At 42.2% G+C, this 25,690-nt stretch overlaps 1 protein-coding gene across 1 annotated transcript; it reads right to left on the reverse strand.

The window, feature by feature from the left end:
• Positions 1 to 7,928: 7,928 nt before the first annotated feature.
• Positions 7,929 to 24,636, reverse strand: LOC115788329 (SNF-related serine/threonine-protein kinase-like). Its single transcript, XM_030741307.1, has 8 exons — positions 24,407 to 24,636; positions 20,829 to 21,192; positions 20,207 to 20,425; positions 19,225 to 19,471; positions 14,381 to 14,522; positions 12,628 to 12,840; positions 12,179 to 12,313; positions 7,929 to 10,664 (listed from the first exon to the last, which is right to left on the reverse strand). The coding sequence occupies exons 2-8, from the start codon at positions 20,949 to 20,951 to the stop codon at positions 9,332 to 9,334; spliced, it is 2,412 nt and encodes an 803-aa protein (XP_030597167.1). The 5' UTR covers positions 20,952 to 21,192; positions 24,407 to 24,636; the 3' UTR covers positions 7,929 to 9,331.
• Positions 24,637 to 25,690: the final 1,054 nt, after the last annotated feature.

Consider the following 25,690-nt stretch of genomic DNA (forward strand, 5'->3'; position numbering starts at 1 on the left):
CGGTGCTGCCAAAGCATCAGGAAAATTGGTGTCTCATTTATTTACAAGACTGCAGTAATGTTGCACATGATTCTGACTCTTTCTGGGTACTCTGGGTAGTACAAGTTTAAGTTTTATTAATGCTCAAACACTCTTTTTCTATAGATTTTATATATATATATGGAGTAAGGATAATTTTTTAAAGTCTAAACATCTGCTTAACTAAATGCATCCATCATCACCTTGCAGAAGCATCAGACAATTAAGTAAATTTATCATGTGGCAATCAAACAATGTAATTAGATGCATGCATCATTCACAGGCAGCTCCACTCCCCTCTTGTCTGATCTGAACAATAATAGTTTGCCCATCAGTGACTGATGATATTTACAGTCCAGAGATTTATTTTTAGCCACAAAAGTAGCAGCCAGACAGACATTTGCACAATAGAAAAGATTCCATGAAGGGAAATCATTGTTGAATAAAAAGTAATATCCTCCTTTCTTTCATTCTGTCTATCCAGAGAGTTAAAATATCAAAGATCTGAAGGGCACTGTGATTTTCCCAGAACTCCATAATGTTCTCGGTCTTTATGCAGCGAGAGCACTTCACAGCACCTCGCAGCTCTCACGTTACACCGAAAGCGCCGGAGTCTAATGATCTCAGCATTTAAATTCTGACTGAGCGCTTCAGGAAAGACTAACAGAGCCAGGGCCCCGAGTTTGCCATCTGGATGGTTGTTCTCTACACGCGCGGCACAAAAGCTGGTGATGTGATGACTTCTCTTCATCTCGCAGAAGGAGTGAAATGAATCCAAAGAGGCATTGAAACTTTTACATTAAGAATCATCAGCAGTGACATCACTGGGGCTGATGGTGAAGAGAAGTGTTACTGATTCATAAAATCCTGTCTTCACTGAAACTATTGATCCTGCAGAGCTAAATTTGGCCTCTGAGCTGCTTCCTGTCACCAAGCGAATTTCCATGTGTGTCCCAGCTGTTTGTTTACTTTGATTTTAAAGCACAGCTTATCTATACATATTCTGTAGTTACATATTTAATCATAATATTGAATTATAGATTGATAATTTATAATCTCATATTAAAGCTGTAAACATTTATTTATTCTGATCATATTGCAGCTCTGCTTCTCTGTTGTGTAATAAGAAGAGGGACATGACCACAATACACCCCTGCATCTGCCCTCCCCTGAATTAACCTGCCAACCCCATGTGTGTACAGTCACTGCCCACTTTATTAGATACACATTGCTAGTAACAGGTTGGACCCCCTTTGCCTTCAGAAGTGCCTTAATTGAATTAAATAATGGTCGCATCAGACCACGTGTTTCCAATCTTCTGATGTCCAATTTTGATGAGCTCTTTCTCTTTTTCAGATCATTCCCTGTAAACCCTCGAGATGATCGGGAAAATTCCAGCAGATCAGCACCATGCCACCTTCAAATGCACTGAAATCACCCCTTTTCTCCTCAGCTTTAACTTCAGCAATGGCAATTGTATTTATATAGCTCATTTCATTATACTTAAACTCCATTTGCTTAACACAGAAGATTAAAACATACAAACCTGTGTAGGTTTACAGTGTCTTCTGGCAGTGAAAACAGCACTGCCTTTTCACTGATTTAATACCTCAGTAAAAACTGGCCTGAATAGTTTCAGTTGAGTCCACAAACAATAGGTTACAATAAAGTGGATACAGCCATCTTTCATACACAGCCTATGAATCCACTAACACCTTATGCTCCCAAACATTATCCTAAATAAGCATTGTGCTCATAAATAGTTTTATTCTTAGCACAAGCACAGATATCGTGCACTTCCATGGTACACATGAGACATTATACATCTTTTTCATGTGCAGTTTATTTCTCACTATGACTTAGAAATTGCCCTGGGTATGTAAAATCAGTGGAGTCCTACTTTAAAACTGAACAATGAGTGTTTATTTTTCCCCTGCAGGTTCTTTAAACCATGTGTGAAAACAGACCACAGGCTACTGTTGTTAATTATGCTCAGAAACAAAGGCTTTTCTTGCCAGAATTTCTGCCTCCAGGTTGAGAATTCTCAGTGGGTTTGGGTAACATCCAGCAGGCTTTTGTCATAGTTAAGATCAATTAAAGAAGCTTTCAGAACCAACAGGATGTGGCTCGAGAGGAGGTCTCCCCACTGATGTCCTTGAAAACAGTAACATCTGTATTAGCAACCCAACTATGCGCTTCTTTAGACCACACTTCCATCACTTAGTTTTGCTCCATCTCTGCTTCCAGTGTAGCTTTCCCCCCCCACATAAATATCCTTGAATTTGCCCTGATCCTGTTTGCTCCTCTGTTTCTTCCTCATAAAATTTGAGTTTCACAGGTTTATTTGTTGTTAAACTGCAAATGCCTCTGGCATCTTCTGTGTAATATCTGTGATAGGTTTTCTTTTTCAGTAGCGTTTCCTTCCTGTTTCCCCTTTTCCACGCTGTCACAGCTAATGAAATTTGCCTTTAATTGATTCAGATTGAATTTTCCTCTCCCTCCCGCCTGCCTGTCCTGCCTGGCAGTCCTTGAATTTGCATGGTATGACATGAGCAAACAAAACTGCAAAACTGTGAATAAGCTTATCAACTGAACACACACACACACACACACACACACACACACACACACACACACACACACACACACACACACACACACACACACACACACATGGTTGCATGGCTGGTTTTGTAAGGACACTGACTGATATACGCACGCACACACACAAGCAAACAACACCACTCTCAATGTCAGATATAGAAAGATGGCCAAACAGTTTGTGTGTACTCAACGATTAACTGCATGTTTACGTGTGTGTGTGGTGCTGGTTGGTAATAGTTACAAAGAAATTAAGTTTTAAAATAACAGAGGAAGGTGCGAGGTGTCTCTGCAGGCTGCATTTAGCCTAAGAGGTGTCCGTCTGGCTCACAGAAATTGTGCGCTGTGTGTGTGTGTGTGTGTGTGTGTGTGTGTGCACACTGAGGAACTTGCAGTAGTTTATCAGCAGCTCTGCTGACAGCTTGGTGGCAGGAGTTCAGCCTCACCATTCAGCTCCTCTGACAGTCAGATTAAATGTTCTGCTGACAGATACATCCTTCAGTCTGCAGCTGAACTGCACAGAGCCGTAAACGCAGGGCCATGCCCAAACTGAACAAGTAATCAATAGATTAGAAATCAGAAATCAGTTGATGGTGTTCATAACATACAGCATTTTACAAAGCTGTTGTCTTCTGTTGTTATTGCTTTGAATCAAGAACTCCGCAATGTCTGTCAGTTTATACAGTTAGGTCCATAATTTGTTGGACAAAGACACAGTTTTTGGAACCGAGCCTCCGTAAACCTCAGTGGATTTTAAATCAAACAATCAAGATGTGATTGAAGTGCAGGCTTTCAGCTTTAATTTGAGAGGTTCAACAAAAAAAAAAATTACATTAACTGTTGAGGAATTGCAGCCATTTATATACACAGAGGCTCATCAGTAACTGGATAAATTAACAGAATTATTTATACTATTTAGATGAAAATCCTTTGCAGTCAGTGGCTGCCTGAAGTCTAGAACCCATGGGCGTCACCAAATGCAGTACTTCCTCTTTGTGATGCTCTGCTAGGCCTTTACTGCAGCCACCTTCAGTTGCTGGTTGCTTGTGGGTCTCTCTACCCTCACTTTTGTATTTGATAACTGAGATCGACTTGGACATTGAAGAATATCCCATTTCTTTGCCTTGAGAAACTCTTGGGTTGCTTTTTTGCAGTACGCTTTGATCTTCTGTTCTTGAGTGGAACCAGAGGTTTGCACCTTGTTGTAAACTCTCTGTATTTCCATTCATGAAGACATGACCATGACAATCATACTCCTACCTCCTTGAGAGTGTTTTTGAGTTTAAGTGTTGTGAAGTTGGAAATATTCTGTCATCATGCACTTTAGCTGTATTCTGTGGCCTTTCAGGCCTTTTGGTGTTGCAGAGCTGGTTGGTGCATTGATTTGGTCACTCCTAAATTTTTTGCTCTTCCTCTGATAGGTTTATATCAGTTTTTCAGCCCAATGACGGCCTCCTTCACTTGCACTGACATGTCTCGGGGCCTCGTTTGTAAAATTTCAGTGAAAAGCTATAACATACAAATTCAACACAACAGGGAAACAGGCCTCAGCTGGTTGTGAACACCTTGAATGTGTCATTTAACTGTGGAGGTGTACAGAGGCAAAACCACAAAATTTGTGTGTTTGTCCAACAAATTATGAAACTTTCAAAATCAAGTTGTGACTGGTGAGGTGGCCATCAGTACACTGTGGTGTACTGATGTTAAAGGTCACTCAGTGACAAACTGTAGGCATTAATGTGAACTGTAGCAGACGTCACCATATTTTTAATACCAATGAGATTCATTTTACCTCTGTGGAAACAAGCTGGAAGCACCTTTATGTATTCCAACACTGCTGTGAAAGGATATCATCAAAAATGCACTCATTTACACTTTCAGCAGATACAGAGCACACATTCAGAGTGGAATTTGCGTCCATCTGATTGATTATAAATTCAACTCTCACTCCCTTTTCGCTGTTTTAGTGGGAAATATGTGTCTTTTTAGTAGCTGCATGCTCCACTAAGTTAACACTGTTCCCAAGCTGGTTGCTAACTGTGTTTGACTGCTGTTTAGTGCTGTGCGGGTAGAGTACAGTTGGCTCTTAGAGTGCTTGCTGCAGCCAAAAAAATGACACTCTGAGAGCGGTGAAATAAATGTGCTAGAAAATGACAGAGGGGATGTGCTTATTCTGGCAGTGCTGTTTATTATTAGGAGCAGTGCCGTTCGATTTGTTTCCCCTTCAATATGTTTAGTATGGCAGCTTTAATGGATGGGGGGGAGGGTGTACTATCATTACAAAGAGTCAGAGTAAGGGTTATCGTGTGCACTGGCCTGCCAGAACCAGATAATCTGTCTGCTGCTGGTAGTGTAGACGGTGCCTACCTGCAAGTCGGCCTGACTGATCCCCTGTATACTCCACAAAAACAGATTCAGGTTTGCCCTGTACATCATGCTCATTATGTTCAAAATGCTTAGTGATTTCAATATATTTTTAAAAAACTATTAAATTAACTAATACAGTGAGGATGCACAGAGAGAGACTGAGTTCAGATGGCACTGATGTCTCTCACGGCTGTGAGATGTGGGCAGATGACAGGATCTGATTCCAGCACGTGCCTCGGTGCACACGTGACATCCTCACACTGCCACACTATCCTCGCTGATCCATTCACTCTTTAAAAAATTAAAAAAAGAAAAACAAACCCATATGACATTTTTGTCACCTGCTCATTTGTGTGTGTGTGTGTGTGTTATCCGACATGGCTGCTGTGTCCCGACTTGTTTGTGTGTAGCCGTTGCTGTACTTGGCATCCCAGAGTGAGCGTGTTTTTCTGTGTGTCTAAGCCTGTGGGTCACACAGGTTCACGCATCGACCCGAAAGCTCATCTGGTCTGATCTGATTTCCTCACAGCTGTCTGATGTGGAACAGTAGCCCAGATGTTGCAGAGATTACAACTCCCTGCAGTGTTTATGGAGGGGTTGTGACCATTCAGGAAAATAAACACAATGGGACAATTTTTAGCACACACAGGCCCACTCTGCTGAATCAAGTCTCTTCCACAGAGATGATCCCTATTCTTTCTGTTTCCAGATATTAGATAAGAAACACCAAACATGTCACATCATCACTTCTCAAAGAACCTGGGCATTGTAATTGTGCCTGCCTGGCACTTAAGACCTACCTAAGAGCAGTTATGTGTGAAAAGGGGAACAAATGCACTAAATTAAAATATTTAACAATAGCTGACTAAGTCTGATGGTTTTGGAGGCAAAAGTTACAACAATGAAGAAATACATGAAACAAATATGTCAGAAGTGGCCCCAGTGTCCTGAACAGTTTCTACAGCACTGGCCAAACAGTGCATTCACCATCAATGTAATTCTTCTGATGGCCAGCAGGGGTCGACAAGTCTTGTTGGAAGAAGACTGCACAGAAGAATGGACTGTAGATAAAAGATGGACATCACTTCGCATTTTGAAGCTTTAACTTTCGCATTTTGGGTGGTGCCAGGGGGCAGAGCTAAGTTATCAGCTAAGGCACATAACTGCTCTTAGGTAGATGGCATAGTCTAAAGTGCCAGGAAGGCACAATTGCAAAATATTATTCAAGCAAAATATTATTTATAAACTAAAAAGAAAAAAAAAGTTAGAATTTGACTGACTCAAACACAGACTTCCTGGACGAGCTGTACCACAAAGCAAGCCATATTATTTTTTCAGGTAATTTTCATTTAAAATGCTCTGTGGCAGAGGTCCAGCTGAGTGACTGGAATAAAATAAATCAATAAAACTTTAAGTCCTATCAGTAGCTAAGCCTTTATATCAGGCTGTTAATGTGTTTTTAAAGCTTTATTTGGTCATTTAAACATGGAAGTCCATGGGGATTGTTTCTTTTTGGAGCCAGACTCAAGTGGCCATTAGAAGAACTACAGTTTTACCACAACCTGCGTTGGCTTCATTTTTCAGCACTGGAGGATGATGGTTGTATAGAGGCCAATGGAGAAATTACCCAGTTGTTCATTGCTGATTTATCATCTGCATAAACACTTTACTCAGGACTGTATGTTATCAAATGTTTGTTCCAAGCCCTGTTTCACACAACAGTTTATTTTTATGAGGCCACAGAGAGCAAATTAGACAGTTATTATACTTGCAGACATGCACTAGGGAGGCTAAGGATACCATGAATGAGTAATATTCTTATATTTTTTTAGTCTGCCTGAAAGATGCATGTGCAATTGGTGCACTGTAAAACAGAAAGTCTGCAAAGACATTAAAAGGACATCCACACTCTGTCACTCTGACCCAAACGGATCCTTGTATACAGCCATGTGAAAAAGAATGTTTTCATGGGACTCTGTGCAGTCCTGTGAAAAACTAAGTATACTCTTACTGCTTCCATAAGAATTAAGAGGGCAAGTGGCAGCCAGGAGCTACTAATCAAAAACACTTGATTAACTGATCATCATTAGTGTGAGCACCTCTATAAAAGCAGAAGTTTTGGCAGTTTGTAGGTCTGGAGCGTTCAAGTGTGTGTTAACAAAATGGTACAATCTTACCAGGAGTGGATGACCCAGCAAATTCACCCCAAGGTCAGACCGTGCAATGCTCACAGACATAAAAAACCCCAAGAGCTCCATCTCAGACTCTACAGGCCTCAGTTAGCATGTTAAATGTTAAAATTCATGACAGTACAATTAGAAAAAGACTGAACAAGTATGACTTGTTTGGCAGGGTTTACAAGCCTCTTGTCTTTAAAAAGAGCATGGCAGCACAGCTTAGGACTGCAAAATTGGATTTGAAAAAACCAAAAGATTTCTGGAACAATGTGCTTTCAACAGACGAGGCCAAAGTGGAGGTGCAATGGCCCAGTAAAAATCTAGACTTCAACCTGACTGAAATCCTGTGCATAAACAAATCCCCACAAAGCTCAATGAACTAATGTAAAAAAAAAAAAAATCCTCCACAACATGAGAGACTGATAAAGTCATACAGAACACGCTTACTTCAAGATTTTTCTGCTAAAGGTGATTCTGCAGTCATCAGGTGTGCAAAGTGTTTCACAGGACTGCACAGAGTCCACTGAAAACTTTCTTTTTCACGACTGTACTCTTGAATGCAGAAACTATATTCACCTATATTTGCTATATCAGGTTTACAGTGACTACGTCAGGCAATAAAGACAATATACAGACTTCACTAAGGAATGACATCACAGTGGCAATCATCTATCCATCTATAGAGTTTGTGCTTTAAACCTTTAAAGAGGCGTGCATCAACTTTCAATCACCAAAAGTGGAGAAACAGGCATCAGACTTCATTCACATCATTTTATTTTAATAGATCTCTATCATATACATACAGTACAATATGCTCAAGACAGATCTTATGGCACATATATTATTGTTGTACATTTTGCAGTCGCTGGTATTGCTGTGAGGTTACAGTAAAGTGACCATTTGAATCTGTTACTTAGGTAGATACAACAGGTGGCTTGACCTCGGTGGGTTAGGAATAAGGTTGCTACAGCAAAACACATGCACTGTCAAGTTATATATTCCGCTAGGGGTGGGTCACACATCCAGTTACACAGATCGACACTTTAAGGGGTGGTGTTGTTATTTTCCATTTAAACCCCTAGATTGTTGTTGTTGTTGTCTTCATCGTCTTGGAATACGCTACAATAGTGGCTACTGTGATCCTGGAAAGCTACGGGATGTACACGGTTTGGGTTCCACCCAGCTTCTTTTGTTTTTTTTTTGTCCTCCACTGAACATAAACACAGGGCCACTTTGACTTTAAAGAGCTGCCATTGCACATTTAATAATTTGGTTATGTGTCAGTGGAGATTTATGGTCTCTTTATACACCTTTACCTTCTAGCTGTGGATTCAACCAAAACCTTGAATATCCAGTAGGAATGACGAGTAATGGTGCGTTAGGGTCTAGTATTCGGGTTTCTACTGCAATACAACTTTGCCGTTAATACTACAGGTACAGAGTACTGCTAAGTTATTCACATATGTACAAACTCTGCCGTCCACCTGCAGAGACTTGACAAGTGAGTGTGCATCTTCTGTAGAGCATGTTCCAAGATAGAAAAATAAAACAGTGATAGACTACAAAATATCGTGCGCCTCCATCATCCTTAAGTGCTTCTGTTCGCTTTCACCCTGTATTGGTCCTCGTTTCAGTGAAAACACTTAACTCTTTCAGTCAAAGTTTAAAAAAAGATAAAATGTCCAAAATATAATTTAAAAATTATATTAAAAACAGCATCAAAGTACAACAAAAAAGATGATATGTAACACGATACTAAAAATCATCAGCTTTCCCTTTCATCAGAGTGCTGTAGGTGTGAACACTGTGCACATATGGTATTTAAGTGTGTAAAAGCAGGGTTGTGAGCACCTTCTGTATCATCATTTAAACACACCTGCAGGTTCAAATGACCCCTCAGTGTTTTGTTGAATCTGCTGAAAGTGCTTCACATACCTGGCATTGCACCCGGTGTCCTCCATGGAGACCTATTGTCTCTAAATGTGCAATTTTGGCATTTGGACCTTCTCCCAGTTATTCACCGCTATGTGTCAAACAAAAGGGAAGAAATAGAAATGCAAAAAACAATGTGCACTCATGTGGTGACATCACTGAAATGAAAGCAGAATAATAATGGTTGTGGGAATATGAGCGAAGGTGTAGCAGCTGATGGAGTGGCTGGCTGCGCCCTAGATGACCTGGCAGCAGCTGTGTGGGGTGGGGGTGCAGAGCAGACCCTCCTTGGGGCTCCGGTGAATGTTGACGGACAGTGTCTTGTCGCTCAGAGGCATCTGCAACACACGGTTCTTCATGTTCCTGTGGTTTTCCCGGGCCAGGTCCAGCTCTCCCAGCCTCAGGCGGCCCGAGCAGGGTCCCTCCAGCAGCGGGTCGCCCAGTGCGTCTCCCAGCGGGGGCTGGTGGTATAAATTGCCCCTGGGTGAAGGGCCGCCCAGGAGCGAGACCTTATCTAAACTGCCAGTGGAGCCGCCCATGCACATTCTCCACATGGGACGGTCCTGGGGATCCCCACCGGCACTGCCGGCACCACTGCCACCACCACCACCACCACCACCACCAACGCCTCCCCCTCCTCCCCCCGTCAAGTTGTGGAACTGAGAGCTTAGGCACAGGCTCATCAGCTTTAGGCTTTCCACCAGCCCGCTGGCAGCTTTGGCTGTGCCTTTACCTTGGCCTGACCCTGATCCAGGACTTGCACAGTTGGAGGGACTGCCCTGTCCAGCTCCTGTTTTCTCTCCATCCTCTTTCCTCCCTTCTCTCTCAACCCCATGTTCACCTCGAATTGCTGTATCATGTTTATAGTGACTTTCTGTGTCATCATCACTGGTCTCTGAGCTAGGAGTGAAAGTTGCAACTGGTGCCATTACACCAACAGTTTTAGGTGAAGACATGAGTGTTGAAGGTGAAGGTATCCTAGAGTTCAGATTGAGGCTGAGGCTGGGTTTGGGTGGGCCTAGTCCCTGCAACTCCCTTCTTTCTTCCTCTTCCTCCTCATCCTCTTTATCTTCCTCGTGGATCTGGTTAAGAACTGGAGCGCTCATACGAGATGTCAGCCTATTACCAGAAGAGGACGTAGATGATGAGGAGGAAGCTTTGCAACGAAGAACCACCTGAGAAGGCAGTGTAGAGGGGGGTAAACATTTGTCTTCTGCCCCGTCTTCTTCCTCATCCTCTTCCACACTGAAAAGGCTGGGGCTCCGAGGTTTTCCAGGGCCCACTGAAGAAAGAGAGCCCAGCCTAAGGGGGTTGGAGTGGGGCTTTGTCAGAGGCCTGAGCCCTCTTTCCTGGTTCTGTTGCGAAGCCTGCTGCTCCTGGCTGGATGCTGGAGTGTGACTTTCCTGCCGCTGGCTAACATCCAGCAGAGCTGTTTTGGGCCTGGGGCCTTTGTGGAGGCTCTCAGCACTACGGGCAGGAGACTGAGGCCCTCCAGGGTGGGAGATAGCTGGACCCCCTAAACCATCGCTGACATCTTGGTGAACATCCACTCTGGTGGGCCAAGACTGCCTGTAAAGGGCCAAATACAAAGCTGAGAATTAACCAACTGTATATGTTTTTTTTAAGTTATTTAGTTAAATAGTGACAAAGGAAAGACTTGAAGAATTCTGGGACTGATTTATCAGGGAAGCCTGATAAATAAATTGAGTAAATACCTACCTGGGATCAGAAGTCAGATAGCTTAGCATAAAAATTATATCAGCTAGCCTGATTCTGTATAAAGCTAAAAACATAAAGCTATATAAAACACTGAAGTTTACCAATGCATTTTATAACAAAGATATAAAATTACACAACTATACCAAAACTATACCAGGTTAGACCTTTTTTATGTTTATATTGTTCAAGCTGTGTTAACTGCTAACTGGCTCCAGCTCTGCGTTTTAATCTGTACCAAAACCAGAATGTAAAAAGGTGATATGATGTGCAAAATAGTGAGCTTCAGGTGTTGGTTAATAATCTGCCGGGAGAGGCCAGACTGGCTGTTTTACCTCGTTTCTGGTATTTACACCAAGCTAAGCTAACTGGCTGCTAGCACTGTTTCTTATTTTCTGCATAAATGAGTTATCGATTTGTTCTGAGACTCAAAGAAAATGACAAAGCGTGTTTCCCAAAATGCTGAATTATTTATTTCGCTGACAGTAACAGCCATATTATTTCATCCATTTAAGCTACATTAGAACAAGAGTGTTAAATGACTGTATTGTTAATATTTAATTCTGTTTGAGTGGTTGAATTTAAGTTCAGTGCTATATTGCTAGAATTTATGGTATCCACTTTGGGAAATACGATGCCCCTCTGCAACGCTGACTGGCCTTTCAATTGCCATACAAGACGATCTCCACAAAGTCCACAAAATGAGCTTTTTTACACAACTCTGGTGCCATCTGCATTTTGCAGTGCACACAACCCTGGTTTACATGGGGGCTCATCTGAGATCTTTAGGACTCGTTGCTAGAAATTGAACTTCAGCATTTTGCTCTAGAGTGCTTAAAGTTTGATTCAAAGGGTTTTTTTTTTCCAATCTCTTTTTAGTTACAGTGTTTAAGCTGGGTTTCTGTGCAGTCCTTCTAAACTGAAGCACTTATTGTGTCTGTTACCTCAGGTGGTTACCTCAGAGCTTTGTACTATATTATAAAGACTGTTAGATATTACCTATTTTTATACCATTGAATCAAATCCTCTTTTATTTTTTAAAACGGTTCAAAAGTTTTAGCATAACTTCATAGTTAAAGCTTCTAAATTTACATTGATTCACTCTCACAAAATTGAAAATATGAAGACACTGGGTTTGCTCTACTGCAGGGTATTTCTGGTAGCACTTCTCTGACAGTGTTGCTGATCTGCAGCCTCTCTTCTATTCTCAGTGTGTCCTTCAATCCCTGCTGGAAAAGGGGCTCCGTCTGTCCATCCTCTGTCAGACTTGTTTTTCATAAACTGACAGTATGAAGCACTGCAGAGGCAGCATTCTGTCTGTCTCAGGAAATGTGTGTGTGAATGTGTGTGTGTGTGTGTGTGTATACCTGAACTGGGCCTTGCTGGGGCTGGGTGATCGTGTCTGGCTGTGTTGCTCCTTCTCTTGTCTCTCCCTGAGCATCCTCTCGGCCAGCAGGAAGTAAGTGGCTGTGATGTGATTGTACTGGTTCGACTCCAGAGCCCTGTGACGGAGGAGAGAGAAATCAAACTGAGGTCCAAAATGCACAAAAACTATGCACACGCATATAATCGACACACAGATCAGCACCTAATCCAGACCGTGAGTGAAAAAGGAAGTGACGGGAGTGGAGATTTAATTTGACAGCTCAGGACTGACTGCCAGCTGCTTGTTAATGCCAATTAAACTGTTGAAGACAGTCAATTACACTTCAGTGGGACGAGTGAACCATGACGAATTTTTGGAGATTGCACAGGATAGAACGGCTTCACATTTATTTTTGCGTAGTATGTGAGTGTAAAAGAGAGGGACACGTACTCAGTTATGGCGTCTCTGTCTGCGATGCCCCCCAGCACCATGCGCTGGATGATGGAGCCATGCTCCTCCTCCGACAAGCTGCGATGGGACACCAGAGGGGTAGACAGCTTTGTGGCCGGGGAGGGGTCGACACCTTGAAGCCACTGGTGGCTCTCGATCTGCTCTAGGGTCGCTCTCTTCTTGGGGTCCCTCTGCAGCATGTGGCCTATAAGACTGGAGGGAGTCACAGCGGAAATAAGTATTCCTGATACACTTAAGAAACATCTGGCTATTGCCTCTAATGTGAGACATTTTACTATTTCATTTAAAAATTAGGCCATTTTGAATTTTGTGATGGGAGCAACAGGAGGTTGGAAAAGTAAGTAGTACTAAACAGAAACAGCTGGAAGCACATTTTGAAAGTAATTAGTTTAATTGGCAACAGGTCAGTAACATAATTGGGTATAAAAATACTATCTTAGAGAGGCAGAGTTTCTCAGATGTAAAGATCGGCAGAGATTCACTGATCTGCGTCTATAAATTGCGGAATAATTTTAGGATAAAGTGTAAAATTGCAAAGACTCTGAATATCTGAATTTCAGGTTTTTGTCCAAACCTGGCCAGATCACTAAATACAGTCCCAGATGGGAAAGAAACATGTGCAGTGAGATGATCAAAACCCAGAGATGTAAACATGACACCCACTGAGCAGGCAAAACAGAACTACGGCATCACATTTGTCTGGTCCTTGCTTTTTCAAACTTCTTATATTTTTCCATCCATCTTCTTCCACTTATCCAATTGCGTAATAGCAACAGTATGCTAATAAGATATATTATAGCTTACCCAGCAACTAACCCCCTGGCGTGGGTTCAAGCCTCCAGACCTGTAAAACGAGTAGGTGTACACCACGCAGAGTTTCCAACAAACTCTGCGTGGTGTACACCTACATGAATAGCACAGGTTGTGCCTATTCGGCTGTTAGCTGCATAGATAATTAATAAGCCGGAGATTATGAAGCAATCTGTTTTCTCTTGCAAATATCAATGTACCTAATCTGGAGCTCTGATTAGAAGTTAGGGCTTATGATATCGGACTGCACGTGTTTCTCTTCCTGCTGGATTTCTTTCAAGTAACTGGATGTTGGCATGTCAAATGTTTTAATATATAGCAAAATATAAGTACTTCTCAGCAGCATAAATCAAGAAAAAATACTACTATCTGCACTGAAAAACTCTGTCTGGGCCTGTGTTTGTTTTTTGCAGGCTGGCTCAGCAAGATATACTAAATCCACAATCGGTCAAACAAATAGGTAGAAGTGCTGTTTTATCAGGGCCACATTGGCAATAGATTTGTGGAAGAGTTCAAATAAACATCACATGAACCGGGATATGCGCCAATATTTGGAATGCTTTGTGAAAGTCAACCTGACCACATGAAGTCATAACCAGTAACAATATGTGTTTGCAAAGCTTCAGCCATTCAAAGTGTATTCTGCAACTATTTCGCCCAGCTCTGCCTTGACTCATCGTTAAACCCTCACAATGTTAAAAATAGAAGTCCAATTTTAAAGGGTGCATTAGATACACTTAACGCAGCTCTGCATCTCTGGTGGAGCAGCTGACTGCAGCACTGAGTGAAAGCAGGACAACGAAGGGAGACCGCACCTCTCTCTTTGCTCTCTTTTCTTCACACATCTACAAACATGAAATATGCAGCACCTGCAGAGTACTCTGTCCATCTTTGCGGCTGTGTGTGCGCGCTTGTTACTCACTCTCTGCATGCACGGGAGATGTGCGGAGGCACCGTGTATTTGCAGTCCATGATCATAGTGAGCGTTTCGCTGTCGTTGGCCTCCTGAAAGGGGGGCTGACCACAGACCAGCATGAAGAGGATCACTCCCAGGCTCCAGATATCTGCAGAGACACAGAGAGAATGCGGTCTGTTCTTAATGAAAGAGTCATTATGGTCAGAAAAAAGGAGAACAAAGTGTGGTTTTATTTGGAAGAAGGCCAAAAAATAAAGATGACTGCTCAACAAAGTGAAGCCCGTCTGTTCTGTCTGCTTAGTGACCTAGATAAAAAAACAAACAAAAAAAAAAAAACAAGAGCTGTCTCTCCCCCAACTTCAAATGAAGCGTGAATCATATTCGATCAGAGCATTTCCACGAATGAAACTTAGGACACATCTGTCTAACCGGAGATGAAGCTCTGCGCCGCTGACTGCCGCCAGCATCGCACTCACACATACTCACACTCGTGCACGCACTCCCACACAAACTCGCGGTCTGAGGAAAGTGGGTTAACGTGTTCATCCCTCAAAGCTTCATACAAATGCTAATTTTATGGAACGCTTCTCTCAGTCTGATTCAAAAGAGCAACTTTATTGCTCAGGGCTTCCACTGCTGCCCGGGTCAGCAGGATGGTCCACTGACACACATTCTGCTGTCACATACAGACTGCGAGCAGAGGCTGTGACATAAAAGCAAAGAGACTGCGTCTTAGTCACTATTTTGACCCCTTTTCAGCAAAATTCATAGTAAGCTTTTTCTGCTCTTAAGATGGACTCAAAAAACACAAAACCCACCCAGTTCACCCAGTTCTTAAACCGGCTCAGCAAAATATACTAAATCCACAATCAGTAAAATCTAGTAAAATATCCATAAATCTGTAATATTCCGTATTGTGGAAGCTGATGACGACAGCACGGTGGTTTGTACTGCTGCCTCACAACAAGAAGGTCCTAGGTTCAAATCCACCTTGGCCAGGGCCTTTCTGTGTGTTTGCCTGTTCTCCCTGTGTCTGTGTGGGTTTTCTCCAGGTACTCCTCCCACAGTCCCACATGCAGTTAGTGGGGTTAGGTTAACTGGTTATTCTAAATTGCTCATAGATGCGAGTGTGAATGGTTGCCTGCCTCTCTGTGTTAGCCCTGTGACAGGCTGGCGACCTGTCAGGGGTGTACCACGATTGATATAGCTGAATGATAAAGTACACTATTCACTCTTTTGAGAGACTTTTTAAGACTTTCCTGAGAAATAAATCTGGGCCCTTTTCAGCTAAGAGGTCCACTTTGTTCATTAGCTAACTTTGACTGGTAGTGCATGGACAATCTAGCAGCGTTTACGAGAGTAGGGAGGATAAATTTATTAATAACATCTTTAACAATGCACAGTCACTTCAGTACAGAGTAGTGTAGCCTTAAAATTTCTTTAGGCTTCTTTTTTTAGTGTTTTTAAGCAAATCCGACAATCCCCGTGGCTGATACTTCTCTTTCTTTGCACCACATTTTCTACCATATAGTGGCAACTGGAAAGGCCAAATACCCACCTGTACTTCAAAAAAAAAAAAAAAAAAAATCAAAAAATCAAAATCAAAACAGAAATAAAAGCTGTTTTTCTCCAAGTGCCAATCTCAGCAGGTAGCTGTGTGCTAGGTTAGGCTAATTCGAGTCACTGATCAGGTCAGTTTGACTGTGTGTGTGGTATCTGTGCCTTTTTGAGCATTTTTAATACTAACATTGGTCAAATAATATGACTTGCTGTGCAGCTAATTATACCACCAGCTCATTACGTATCACAAATTAGCAGGTAGTTAGCAAGCATGTTCCTAACCAAGCTTGGTAGCACTCTCGCCCAAATACAGTCGTGTTTGTCTCAAAAAAAATAAAAAATAAAGAATGCAAGGCAATGCTTTAAAAACAAAAACAAAAAAAAAGAGAGAGAGAAATTAAAATTCACAAAGCAATGGGTGATGTCACCGTAACTATATCCATCTTTAATATACAGGCTGTGGTTTTCTGAAAAGAGCGCCGCATGTTGCAGTTATTATCTGAACAAAATCCATGCTCTTATAACTTGGAAGTTTGAGAACGTTAAAAAAAGGAGGTAAACAGATTGTAAGTGGGTTTATAGTGCTCAGGACCCCTGGTGATGTATCTTCATATCACTCCAGCTTGCCAGGATACACAGGAGATTTCAATCTGGTAGAATAAATGTGGCAGTTTACTGTGGGTGGTGAGGATTTATTGCTCTGAGGCAGTGAAGGAGTGCTTCATACTGCTGATGGAGGGAGCAAATGCTGCTGCAGTCCCCACTGCCACCTTACCCCCAGCCAACGTATCCTAGCAACCGCGACCCTGCTCCCTCATTACTTGCGTCAGCAGTCGGCCAAACTTCCTTCCTCGATAACTTTATTTATAAACCAGATGGCTCACACATCTCTGGATAACACTGTTCACGTCAGTGCACATCAGCATCTCTCTCGCTAACAACGCCGACTCCTTATTGGAGACAGCTGGCAATGTAAACATCCCTTTTTGCTGCCCTGCACAGCATTTTAACAACAATAACCAACAGGCTAACCAGCCCCTCGTGTCTTCACACTGTTGACCGTCAACATTGAGTGGGCCAACTCAAGCATCCTGTCCTGCTCATCTTTATACAACATCTTTTCTAACACTCCCCCCACTTTCCATGTGTGCACAGTCATTATGCACAGATATGCTCTGAATTATGCATGTGCCCATGATATACTCTTTGTAATCGCTATTAGGTAAGTTATTTCTTTTTCAAGTGCAGCTTGTGCTTCATGAAGAGGAAGAGGAAATCTATAATTAACTTTCCATTTACTGAAGACAAAAAGGAGGGAACCCACACACTGAAGAATATCAACAGAAAGCACTCATTTGTCCATTATCATCGTTTCCTTTTAAGCTTTTCATGGAAGAATGCAGTTTCACACACACACGTTTGGGCCTTAAATTCCCTTTTAATTTCACTTGCCATGACCCATTCATTTCTCAATCATCTCTATTCTGAGTGAAAAACACAAGTATGTTGATGACCGAGTGACTGTCAGTTACATTTTCAAAGCATCGTTAAAAGATACTTTGAGATGCTTTCTAATGTGACTGTTAATTTTAATACTTATTTATTCAAGTTTTTCTTCAGGTTTAAGGTCACATTTACAACAGGGAAAGTCTGATGGGCATTATGGTTAGATACTTTATTAAATGATACGCAACAATAAAAAGCATGCTAACCGCTAATAAAAATACTTGTGAATTGCTATTCTGGTCTAGAGACAGAAGTGTGAGAGCTGAGAGATGAAGAAGTTAAATCTGACTGCTGGGAATGCAATATGACACCATTTATAAATAATTGTAGTTTTTTTTTGTTGCTTGCGATCTTGAAGTTTGGAGTGTTTGCCGCCTGCAAATTGGCTCCTTCTACACAATCTGCAGGACTGACTCACGTCTAATCTCAAATTATTTTCAGCGCTTCCTCAAAAAAAAAAGAAAAAAGAAAAAAAGAAAACAAACGCCAAGCAGGCCCGACTTGAGAAAGCCAAGCGAGGACAGCCTCTTATCTCTGCAACAAACTGGGCCGCCCGCCAGGTGGCAAGTCACCGAAAAAGCTCAGTGCCCTACAGCAGGTGCCTTGGCAGCGGTGTAATCCCAGCCCAGGTTACCTCAAAGACCTGAACGTCAGGACTGCTGGCCTCCATTTAGCCTGCTCGCCCATCAGACTGCAGCGCCGATACAATCACACAATATTACATCCCGGCTGGGTGGATAATCCCCGCAATCAAAACATCATCATCTCAGCTGAATGAGCAATAGTGCACAGGCAGTATGCACGGTCCACAGAACAGACTACACACGCTGCAAAATGTCCACTAACAAGTGCTCAGACAGGCCCCACACATTCAGCCGCTCACACATTATTCACACAAAAACACACACGCAGTCAAATAAGACTATTATTACTTTCAAAATATGGATGCTGCTTGGCACAAAAGAGTGAGAGAGAGCGAAGACAGAGAGAAGAAAATAGCCACTGCAAATCCACTCAGTCAGAAAAGCAGAAAATGCTTTTCTCTTGCTCCTGACGCAGTGGCCTCTGGGTAGACAGAGGGACTCCTGATGCCTATTCTCGCTCTGTCTGTTTCCCTCTTGTTTCCCTCCCCCCTCGCTTCTCTTGCCCTCTTTTCCCTCAATCTGCACAATTATGTTTGATTTCTTTTCCGTTACAATATAATTCAATACCTTAACTGCACCTCAGCGAGAACTGGGAGCACTATTGACGGGAGAGACGGCGGGGGAGTGGCGGTGACGCTGATGGTGAGGTGAGTGCACGATCCAATTACAGAAGAAGAGAGTGCTGAGAAACCAATTTCAGCCCGATCTGATATCAGATTTTATTATTCACAAAAAGGCAAATGAAAATAAAGTGCAAAAATAAACTGAAGGTGCAGGACTGCACTGCTGTGGATCATCTCATTTCCAGGGTTTAAGGTATCCTATCATGCTCTGAACTTTGAACAGCTCCTGTCTTTATATGAGCTGCCTGATAATGCCGGCAGAGTGCCAAGCAGGTCTACAAGTTCCTTCCAAAGTACTGCAGGTCATATAACTTGGTCAGAGCTATAACAGCTGAGAGGGTGAATGAATGTGAAAGGATTAGTTAGCCAGACAGCATGAACTAACTTCTGCTGCTGGACAGCACTGCCCTAAAGACTCAGACAGTGTCCTGTTTTAGTACAGCTAAAGCTGTAGGAACTAAAATAAATCACCACAGATATATCCCAGCAGTCCCTCTCTTCAGTTCTTCAGACTTACCCACAGCAGGGGCGTCGTACTCATCCCCCAGCAGTATTTCAGGCGCTGAGTAGGCCAGCGAGCCGCAGGAGGTGTTTAGTTTTTTCCCAGGCTGAAACCGGTTGCTGAAGCCAAAGTCGGTGAGCTTGACGACGCCCTGCTTCTCGAAGAACACCACGTTTTCCGGCTTCAGGTCCCTATGCACTACGTGCAGCCGGTGACAGTAGGAGATGGCGTGGACAATTTGGGCAAAGTAACACTTGGCCACCTTGGAGAGGAGAGACAAAAAAATTAAGAAAAATAATCCACGAATGAAAGAGCTTTATCCTAAAACTGCAAGAAAGATCACCCCTAAAGAGAAAGAGACGCTAGCTAACTTAGCATGATGACTAAAATAGCTAATCAACAATCACAGGAAACATGATAAGACACAGAGTTTTTCCAGTTTAATTTCCCTGATTAAATTGACAAGACAAATATTATGCAGAACGAAGCATTGCACGAACATCATCACACATTATTAACATCTATATGCTTTTTATAAATCCCAGTTCTTTTGATTTTCATGTCTAAAAAAAATGCTGCAGACATGGCAAAAAAAACCCTAATATCATAAAAAGTCCTTATACCATTGCAGTGTTAGACAGTACATCAATCCTTTTACCCTCCTTTAGTTAAAAGTTACTGCTTTCAATGTCACACTGTTGCCTACATATCTCTAGAATTTATTAACTTCAAAGCATCTGTATGCGTAATGCTTCTAACTACCTTTGAACTGTCCTTCACTATATTTCCTCACATCTTAACTAGAAATAAAAAGAAGTGATGCAGCCAAATTCGGCTCTTTAAAAATGACTCCCTTCCCATCTCAGGATAAACAGAATTAATATATTTACCTTCTTTCTCTTGTCTTATCTGGAGGCAAATCCAAGGTCAGGTGCAGAAATAAAGGACTAACCTCATGTTTGTTAGAATAAGTGAAAGACACCTCTGCTCCACTTACCTCCTCAGTGAGGCCTCCTTCATGTTTCATGATGCAGTCATACATGTCTCCTCCATCGCCCAGCTCCAAGATGAGGTAGAGCTTGGTGGCTGTGTCGATGACCTCGTAAAGGCGCACCACGTTAGGGTGCTGCACCATCTTCATGCATCGCACCTCCTGGAAAAGGTGACCCCGTGCGACCGGATCCAGCTTAGTCTTATCTATCACCTTTACTGCAACCTGAAAGACAGAAGACGTTAGAACCGAGAAGCACAATAACATCACTGTTAACGTCAGCAGCTGTTGATGCATTTGTACTTAAGCAGCCACACTGTACTCTCTCCACTAGGAGGTGCTTAGTAAAGATAGTACGGCTATTCTGATGTCTGTCAAGCAAACAATTGGAAATATTTAGTTTAATCGTGTCTGAGAGGCCTTAACAACATTAAGAAAAATCTGACCACTTGAGATTAAAAGGATTGTTCAAATCTTTGCTCCCGGTCACCCTTCTTTCGCATGTGTGTTTCTACAAGCAAGGGTGAAGTCTTCAAAAGCATTTCGAAACTTGCTTTCTCAAACTGAAGAAATCCAGCTGTTGGCATCAAACCATTGCACTTGCACATACAGACTTGGACAAGTATACCTTTTCACCAGTGAAGACATGACGGGCCAGTTTGACCACAGCAAAGTGTCCACGGCCCAGCGTCTTGTCCAGGTCGTACAGCCCTGCAATCTTCCCATCATGATGACGCTTGTGCCCTGCCATGGCTGCTGGCTGGGGTGGATCAGAGCTGCCTTCTGTCACCTGCTGGTCTTCAGCTGTCAGTTCTCCATCTCCTCCTGACTAGGTTGAACTTAGCTGAGGTTGGTGGTGCTGTTTCAGTTGATTCTAGATGAGCTGTTGCTCTCCTTAAGGTAGATTTTGATGGTAAGACCCCCAACTGGTTGTGGCAAATATTCACAGAGTTTTGGCTGCTCCACTCAATTCAGTCCCATTTTGTTATGATCTGAGGGTGAGAATGGTAAAAATGGTAAGAAATACAAGGAATCATAACTCAACTACTCATACTAATAATTTAAAAACTCCAGCTACTCTGCTAAACAATGGATCATGAACCCATCTGATGAACTGACAATGTTTGCTCACCATTACTGCTCATTTTTTACCATTGGTTGGACCAAGGCCAAATGTTCTTGACGCAGTGTCATAACAGTAAGAGCTCTAATTGCAGACTGTGAGCCAAGAGTCTAAAGTCCAGTGATGTGAGGCTATCTTTAACAGTGCTTTGAGACAAATTTTAAGATCGTGCATGTGCAGTGTGCTGATCTTCAGTGAGTATAATGTTTGTCATGGTCAACATCTTATTTTGGTAAAACCAAATCACAACTGAAACCAGTGTCATTGGTTTTGCAGGTTCATAAACCAGTGTTGGATAAATTATAACTAATAGTAACATCAGATGTAAAATCAGTGGAGCAGCAAAGATAAAAAAAAATCATCCAGTAGAGCCCATGAGTGTTAAACAGCCCATCCAATCTGAACCTTTATATTTATATGCTCTGTGAGGGTGTTTGGAGACTGACATTTGACCATGTTTTGACTCAGACTTGTATTTCACATATGTTTAGGTTTGAGGCAAAAGTTTGAAGCAAAAGTTGAAACATTTCTTACGCCACAATACAGAATAACCCTCGACCTACTCAGGGCTGTATCCTGCTGTCTCAGTGACACAGCTCTGCAGGATAAAGGGCATTGGACTGTTACTCTAAGGGGTCCAAAACAAACAAAAACATAATTTAAATAAAGATGAAAGGAAGATGAAGGGAAAATATAATAAAGATAAATAAATAATGTTTTTTACTGTTTAAACAGTATTTAAAAAAAAACATTATTTATTTATCTTTATTACACTTTTCCTTCATTTACATATGTTAAGAAATAGCACCAAATAATCAGAAGGGGCGAACCCAGTGGTGGCAAAACAACTTCTCAGCTGTGACCTCTGCGAACGCTTTCCTGATTAGTTTCTGGTCTCTACATTAAGCCCACTTTGTAAATAATGGTTACTATGAGAGTCACAAAGGAGGATCATACAGGTACACTCACTGGCTAAGGACTTGTGAATGCCAAGTGCACGGCCAGTGAGCAGTTGTCAGATCTTCCCGTCCCTCTTCACATCTGAATTCAAGGCTACAGGCTACGGTTTGATTTTCTACCTGTCACTTTATGCCCGTCCAAGATGACAAACTAAACTATTTCATCTCAAATTCCAGCATGCTCGCATCATGCCCCCTGCCTTGGGTCGCCAATAGTTACCCTCGTCACACAGTGTGTTGCTTCACAGCCCTGGTTACGAAACAATGCCTGCAGGGGAGGCATGCCATTCCACTTCCAAGAATCTACCTGCGTTCCAAGAGCATGGCGATGACACAAAACACACAATTTACACGCCAAGAACATTCCTGCATGGGGATCCTCACCCTAGGTGTGTCCCACCACTCACCTGAATTTAAAAGACAACACAGATCCAAACAGGTGTTGCCAGGGGACACACCTATCAACAAAATACAGTAAGAACATCAAAATAAAAGCCCCTCTAACCTAGCAGGAAACTGTAGTTGCCTAAATGAGAATGTGAAAGCCTAAAAAGCTCTTTGGGCTTTTTGCAGGAAAGTACCTGTGAGAAAACACTGAGTCATTTTTCCTATAATAGGAGGCTGACATCTCCATCTGTCTGATTTATCTTTCACTCACACACTCACATGCACAGACACGCAAAGTAACATCAACAGAGCTGAACTCTTTGCCTCCTCGACAATGACAGCATGTAGGTGTTAAGACACTGAATAAATGAAAGGAGACACACACACACACTTGTCTTCTCACACATTCTCGCAAGAGCGCACACACCGGTGCAGTAATCTGATGATAGGGCAAGTTAGGCGAGGTCATTCTGCGTTGCAGTGTGCTGATAAGCGAACCCGGGCATTAAAATGAGCTCATCTTGATCTAGACCTGAGCAGACCGTGATCGGTCTAAAACCTGGTAATGGATACAATTACAAGTTAAGAAAACTGCACTTCAGGTGAAACAAAGTTTGCTCAACAAAGCCAGCCATCCCTCAGGTGTCTGTGACATGTGAACATACTGTACAATCGCGTACCAGCCATGCATGAGAGGAGACTGCTTGTGTAACTGTTCCAAGGTGATGATGGAATATTGATTTACAAGGTTTGTGCGCGAGTGTGCAATCGTGCACAAACACAAACACACATACGAGGTCAAGGACCTGTTAAAAACTGCTGCTCCGCACTCCCGGCCTGTGAGACTCAAGATAAGGATCTAACCTGGCAGGGAGCGGGTGGGGGTGGGGGGGTTATCAAATCTCTGGTTAATAGGTTTCCCGGTACATTTGATTACATTTGTAAATATGTCATCAAATAGTCAAACGCAAACTCTCTGACAGTGAAGAGTTAATGCTTCAGGCACAAAGGCAGGCAATTTACCCCCCAACCCAGCTAAGAGTTACACTTTAACTGCATTTATTTATAGTTTTATTTCCCTCATTTACATCATTGAATATTCGAATATTACGGTAAATTACCGTGATCTTATAACAAACTAATACAGAAATAATAGGAATATTAAAATGATTAATCTGCGTTCTTACACTTAAAACTGTATGTACAGCCTTCAAATAATCCCGTATAACATGAAAAGCAGATATAAAAATATAATTAGCTTCCTTCAGTGCTGTAACATGCACTGCACTGTCTCCTCTGTGTGTTATTGAAGGTCTATAATAAAGTAAACTCACTGCTCGGTACCAAAGGAACACTTCAGGTCCCCACACACTGGATTCATCAGTATCAGCGGTTTTCTGTGTTCAAGCTGTTAAATGACCATCCTGCATTGTATCACTTAGATTTTTCCCCCCGCATAGGTGCTACTGCCCATATGGGACCAGCCAACTGTCAACATGCCTGCTGGCTGCATCCACAATAACATGACAGTGCGGAGAAGAAGAGCAGCCTGCGCAAACAGCACACACATGAAAGCAGAGCAGACACGGGCAGCATGCTAAAATGATGCCCGAAAGATGCGCAGTGACGAAAAAGTGCCCCCCGCTCAAATCCAAAGGGGCCCAGCTAACTTAACACACCTTACTACACAAGGGCCCAGCACTGCGTGCATGTGTGCGCTACACCAGTCCTACTTACCACAGAGGAATCTGAAGCAGCGCCAGGCGTCCATTCTGGTACATTTAAACCTGCGGGAGCGCAAGAAGCTCCGGACGGTGAGCTGCGGGTTTTAAAGAGACCAGAATCCGCCGCGGATCAGTGAAAAACCTGCTACTAGTGACAGCAAACCGGCCACAAATCATTCCAGTGAGTCCCTGTGTTAATGTGTCACACTGTCAACTCAACCTCGCTCTTTCCCTCTCCCTCCCGAGCTCTCAGCTGCGTGAAGTAAACACAGAGGCCAGGCCGATCCACGGCGTTTGGCTTTCAAAATAAAAGCGGAAAACAGTGGGAATTCCGTTTATTTATTTAAACCATGCTGTGGAAAATAATTATGGCTCATTTATATAATTTCAAACACTGCAAAATATTAAAATGCCAATAAATTTAACAGTTCTGTGTCTTTCTTTTTTATTGATCACATTTTTTTGGGATATTGTTTTTGCACATTTTTCTCATGCATTTAAATTTATTTTATTTATTTTCCTTTTGCATTTATGTCTTTATATTTTACAGGGATTGGTATTATTTTGAGTAGCAGCATGAGTCAGGGCAACAAAACGCATTTGGTCTGATAAATGCAATGACTTTGCAGGGCCAATAAATCAACAAAAACATTTAAGAAAAAAAAAACTTTTGTCCATTTTAGATTAAATATATTTGGCATATATTAAGATGGATGACAACAGCAACAAAACAGTAAACATGAAGACTATTTACTTTTTAATTCTTTCTTTCCTTTTTAGTTCCACTGTGTCTTCAAGAAGATAAAAAGCTGTTAGTAACAGAAAGCTTCAGTCTTTTCGTTATCAGCCTACAAATGTTGGAAATTGCCTCAATTTTGCTGTTCAAGCTGAAAATAAAGAGGAAGCCTAACATAAAATGGAGCTTTATTTTGCTTATATTTTGAAGGGGCATTTGCAAGCGTTTCCGGTCTTGTTACAGGTAAATGACGGCTCCGTGATCACTGCGCATTGGTACCATTCATCTCTGACGTCAGAGCTACGCTCAGAGAAAAGCGTGTTTATCAGGCCCACGATAACAACACTGAATATACTCTATCACATATCTCATTAACTGACCTGAGCGCCTTCATCGCAGCTCAGCTTCACTTATTTAGCGCCTTCAGGCTGGAATATGAGCCGGGATTGTTTTATGGGGCTCGGCCGCACACCGAACAAAGGCTCATTATTGTTATTCGTGGTTCTCAGATACTATAAAAACCAGAGCAGCTGTCAGTCGGACCTGAGAGCCCGCAGGCCT

This window comes from Archocentrus centrarchus, chromosome 11, assembly GCF_007364275.1.
Source record: "Archocentrus centrarchus isolate MPI-CPG fArcCen1 chromosome 11, fArcCen1, whole genome shotgun sequence".
Lineage (NCBI taxonomy): Eukaryota > Metazoa > Chordata > Actinopteri > Cichliformes > Cichlidae > Archocentrus > Archocentrus centrarchus.

What these genes read in the sequence shown, in the direction of transcription:
- LOC115788329 (XM_030741307.1), bottom strand. Translation starts at nt 20,951, where the DNA reads ATGGCAGGGCACAAGCGTCATCATGATGGGAAGATTGCAGGGCTGTAC. An exon ending in AAGGAGGCCTCACTGAGGAG is followed by an intron (nt 19,472 to 20,206) that starts GTAAGTGGAGCA and finishes CTCCTCTCCAAG; the next exon opens with GTGGCCAAGTGTTACTTTGC. An exon ending in CCCAGCAAGGCCCAGTTCAG is followed by an intron (nt 10,665 to 12,178) that starts GTATACACACAC and finishes GGCCCTTTACAG; the next exon opens with GCAGTCTTGGCCCACCAGAG.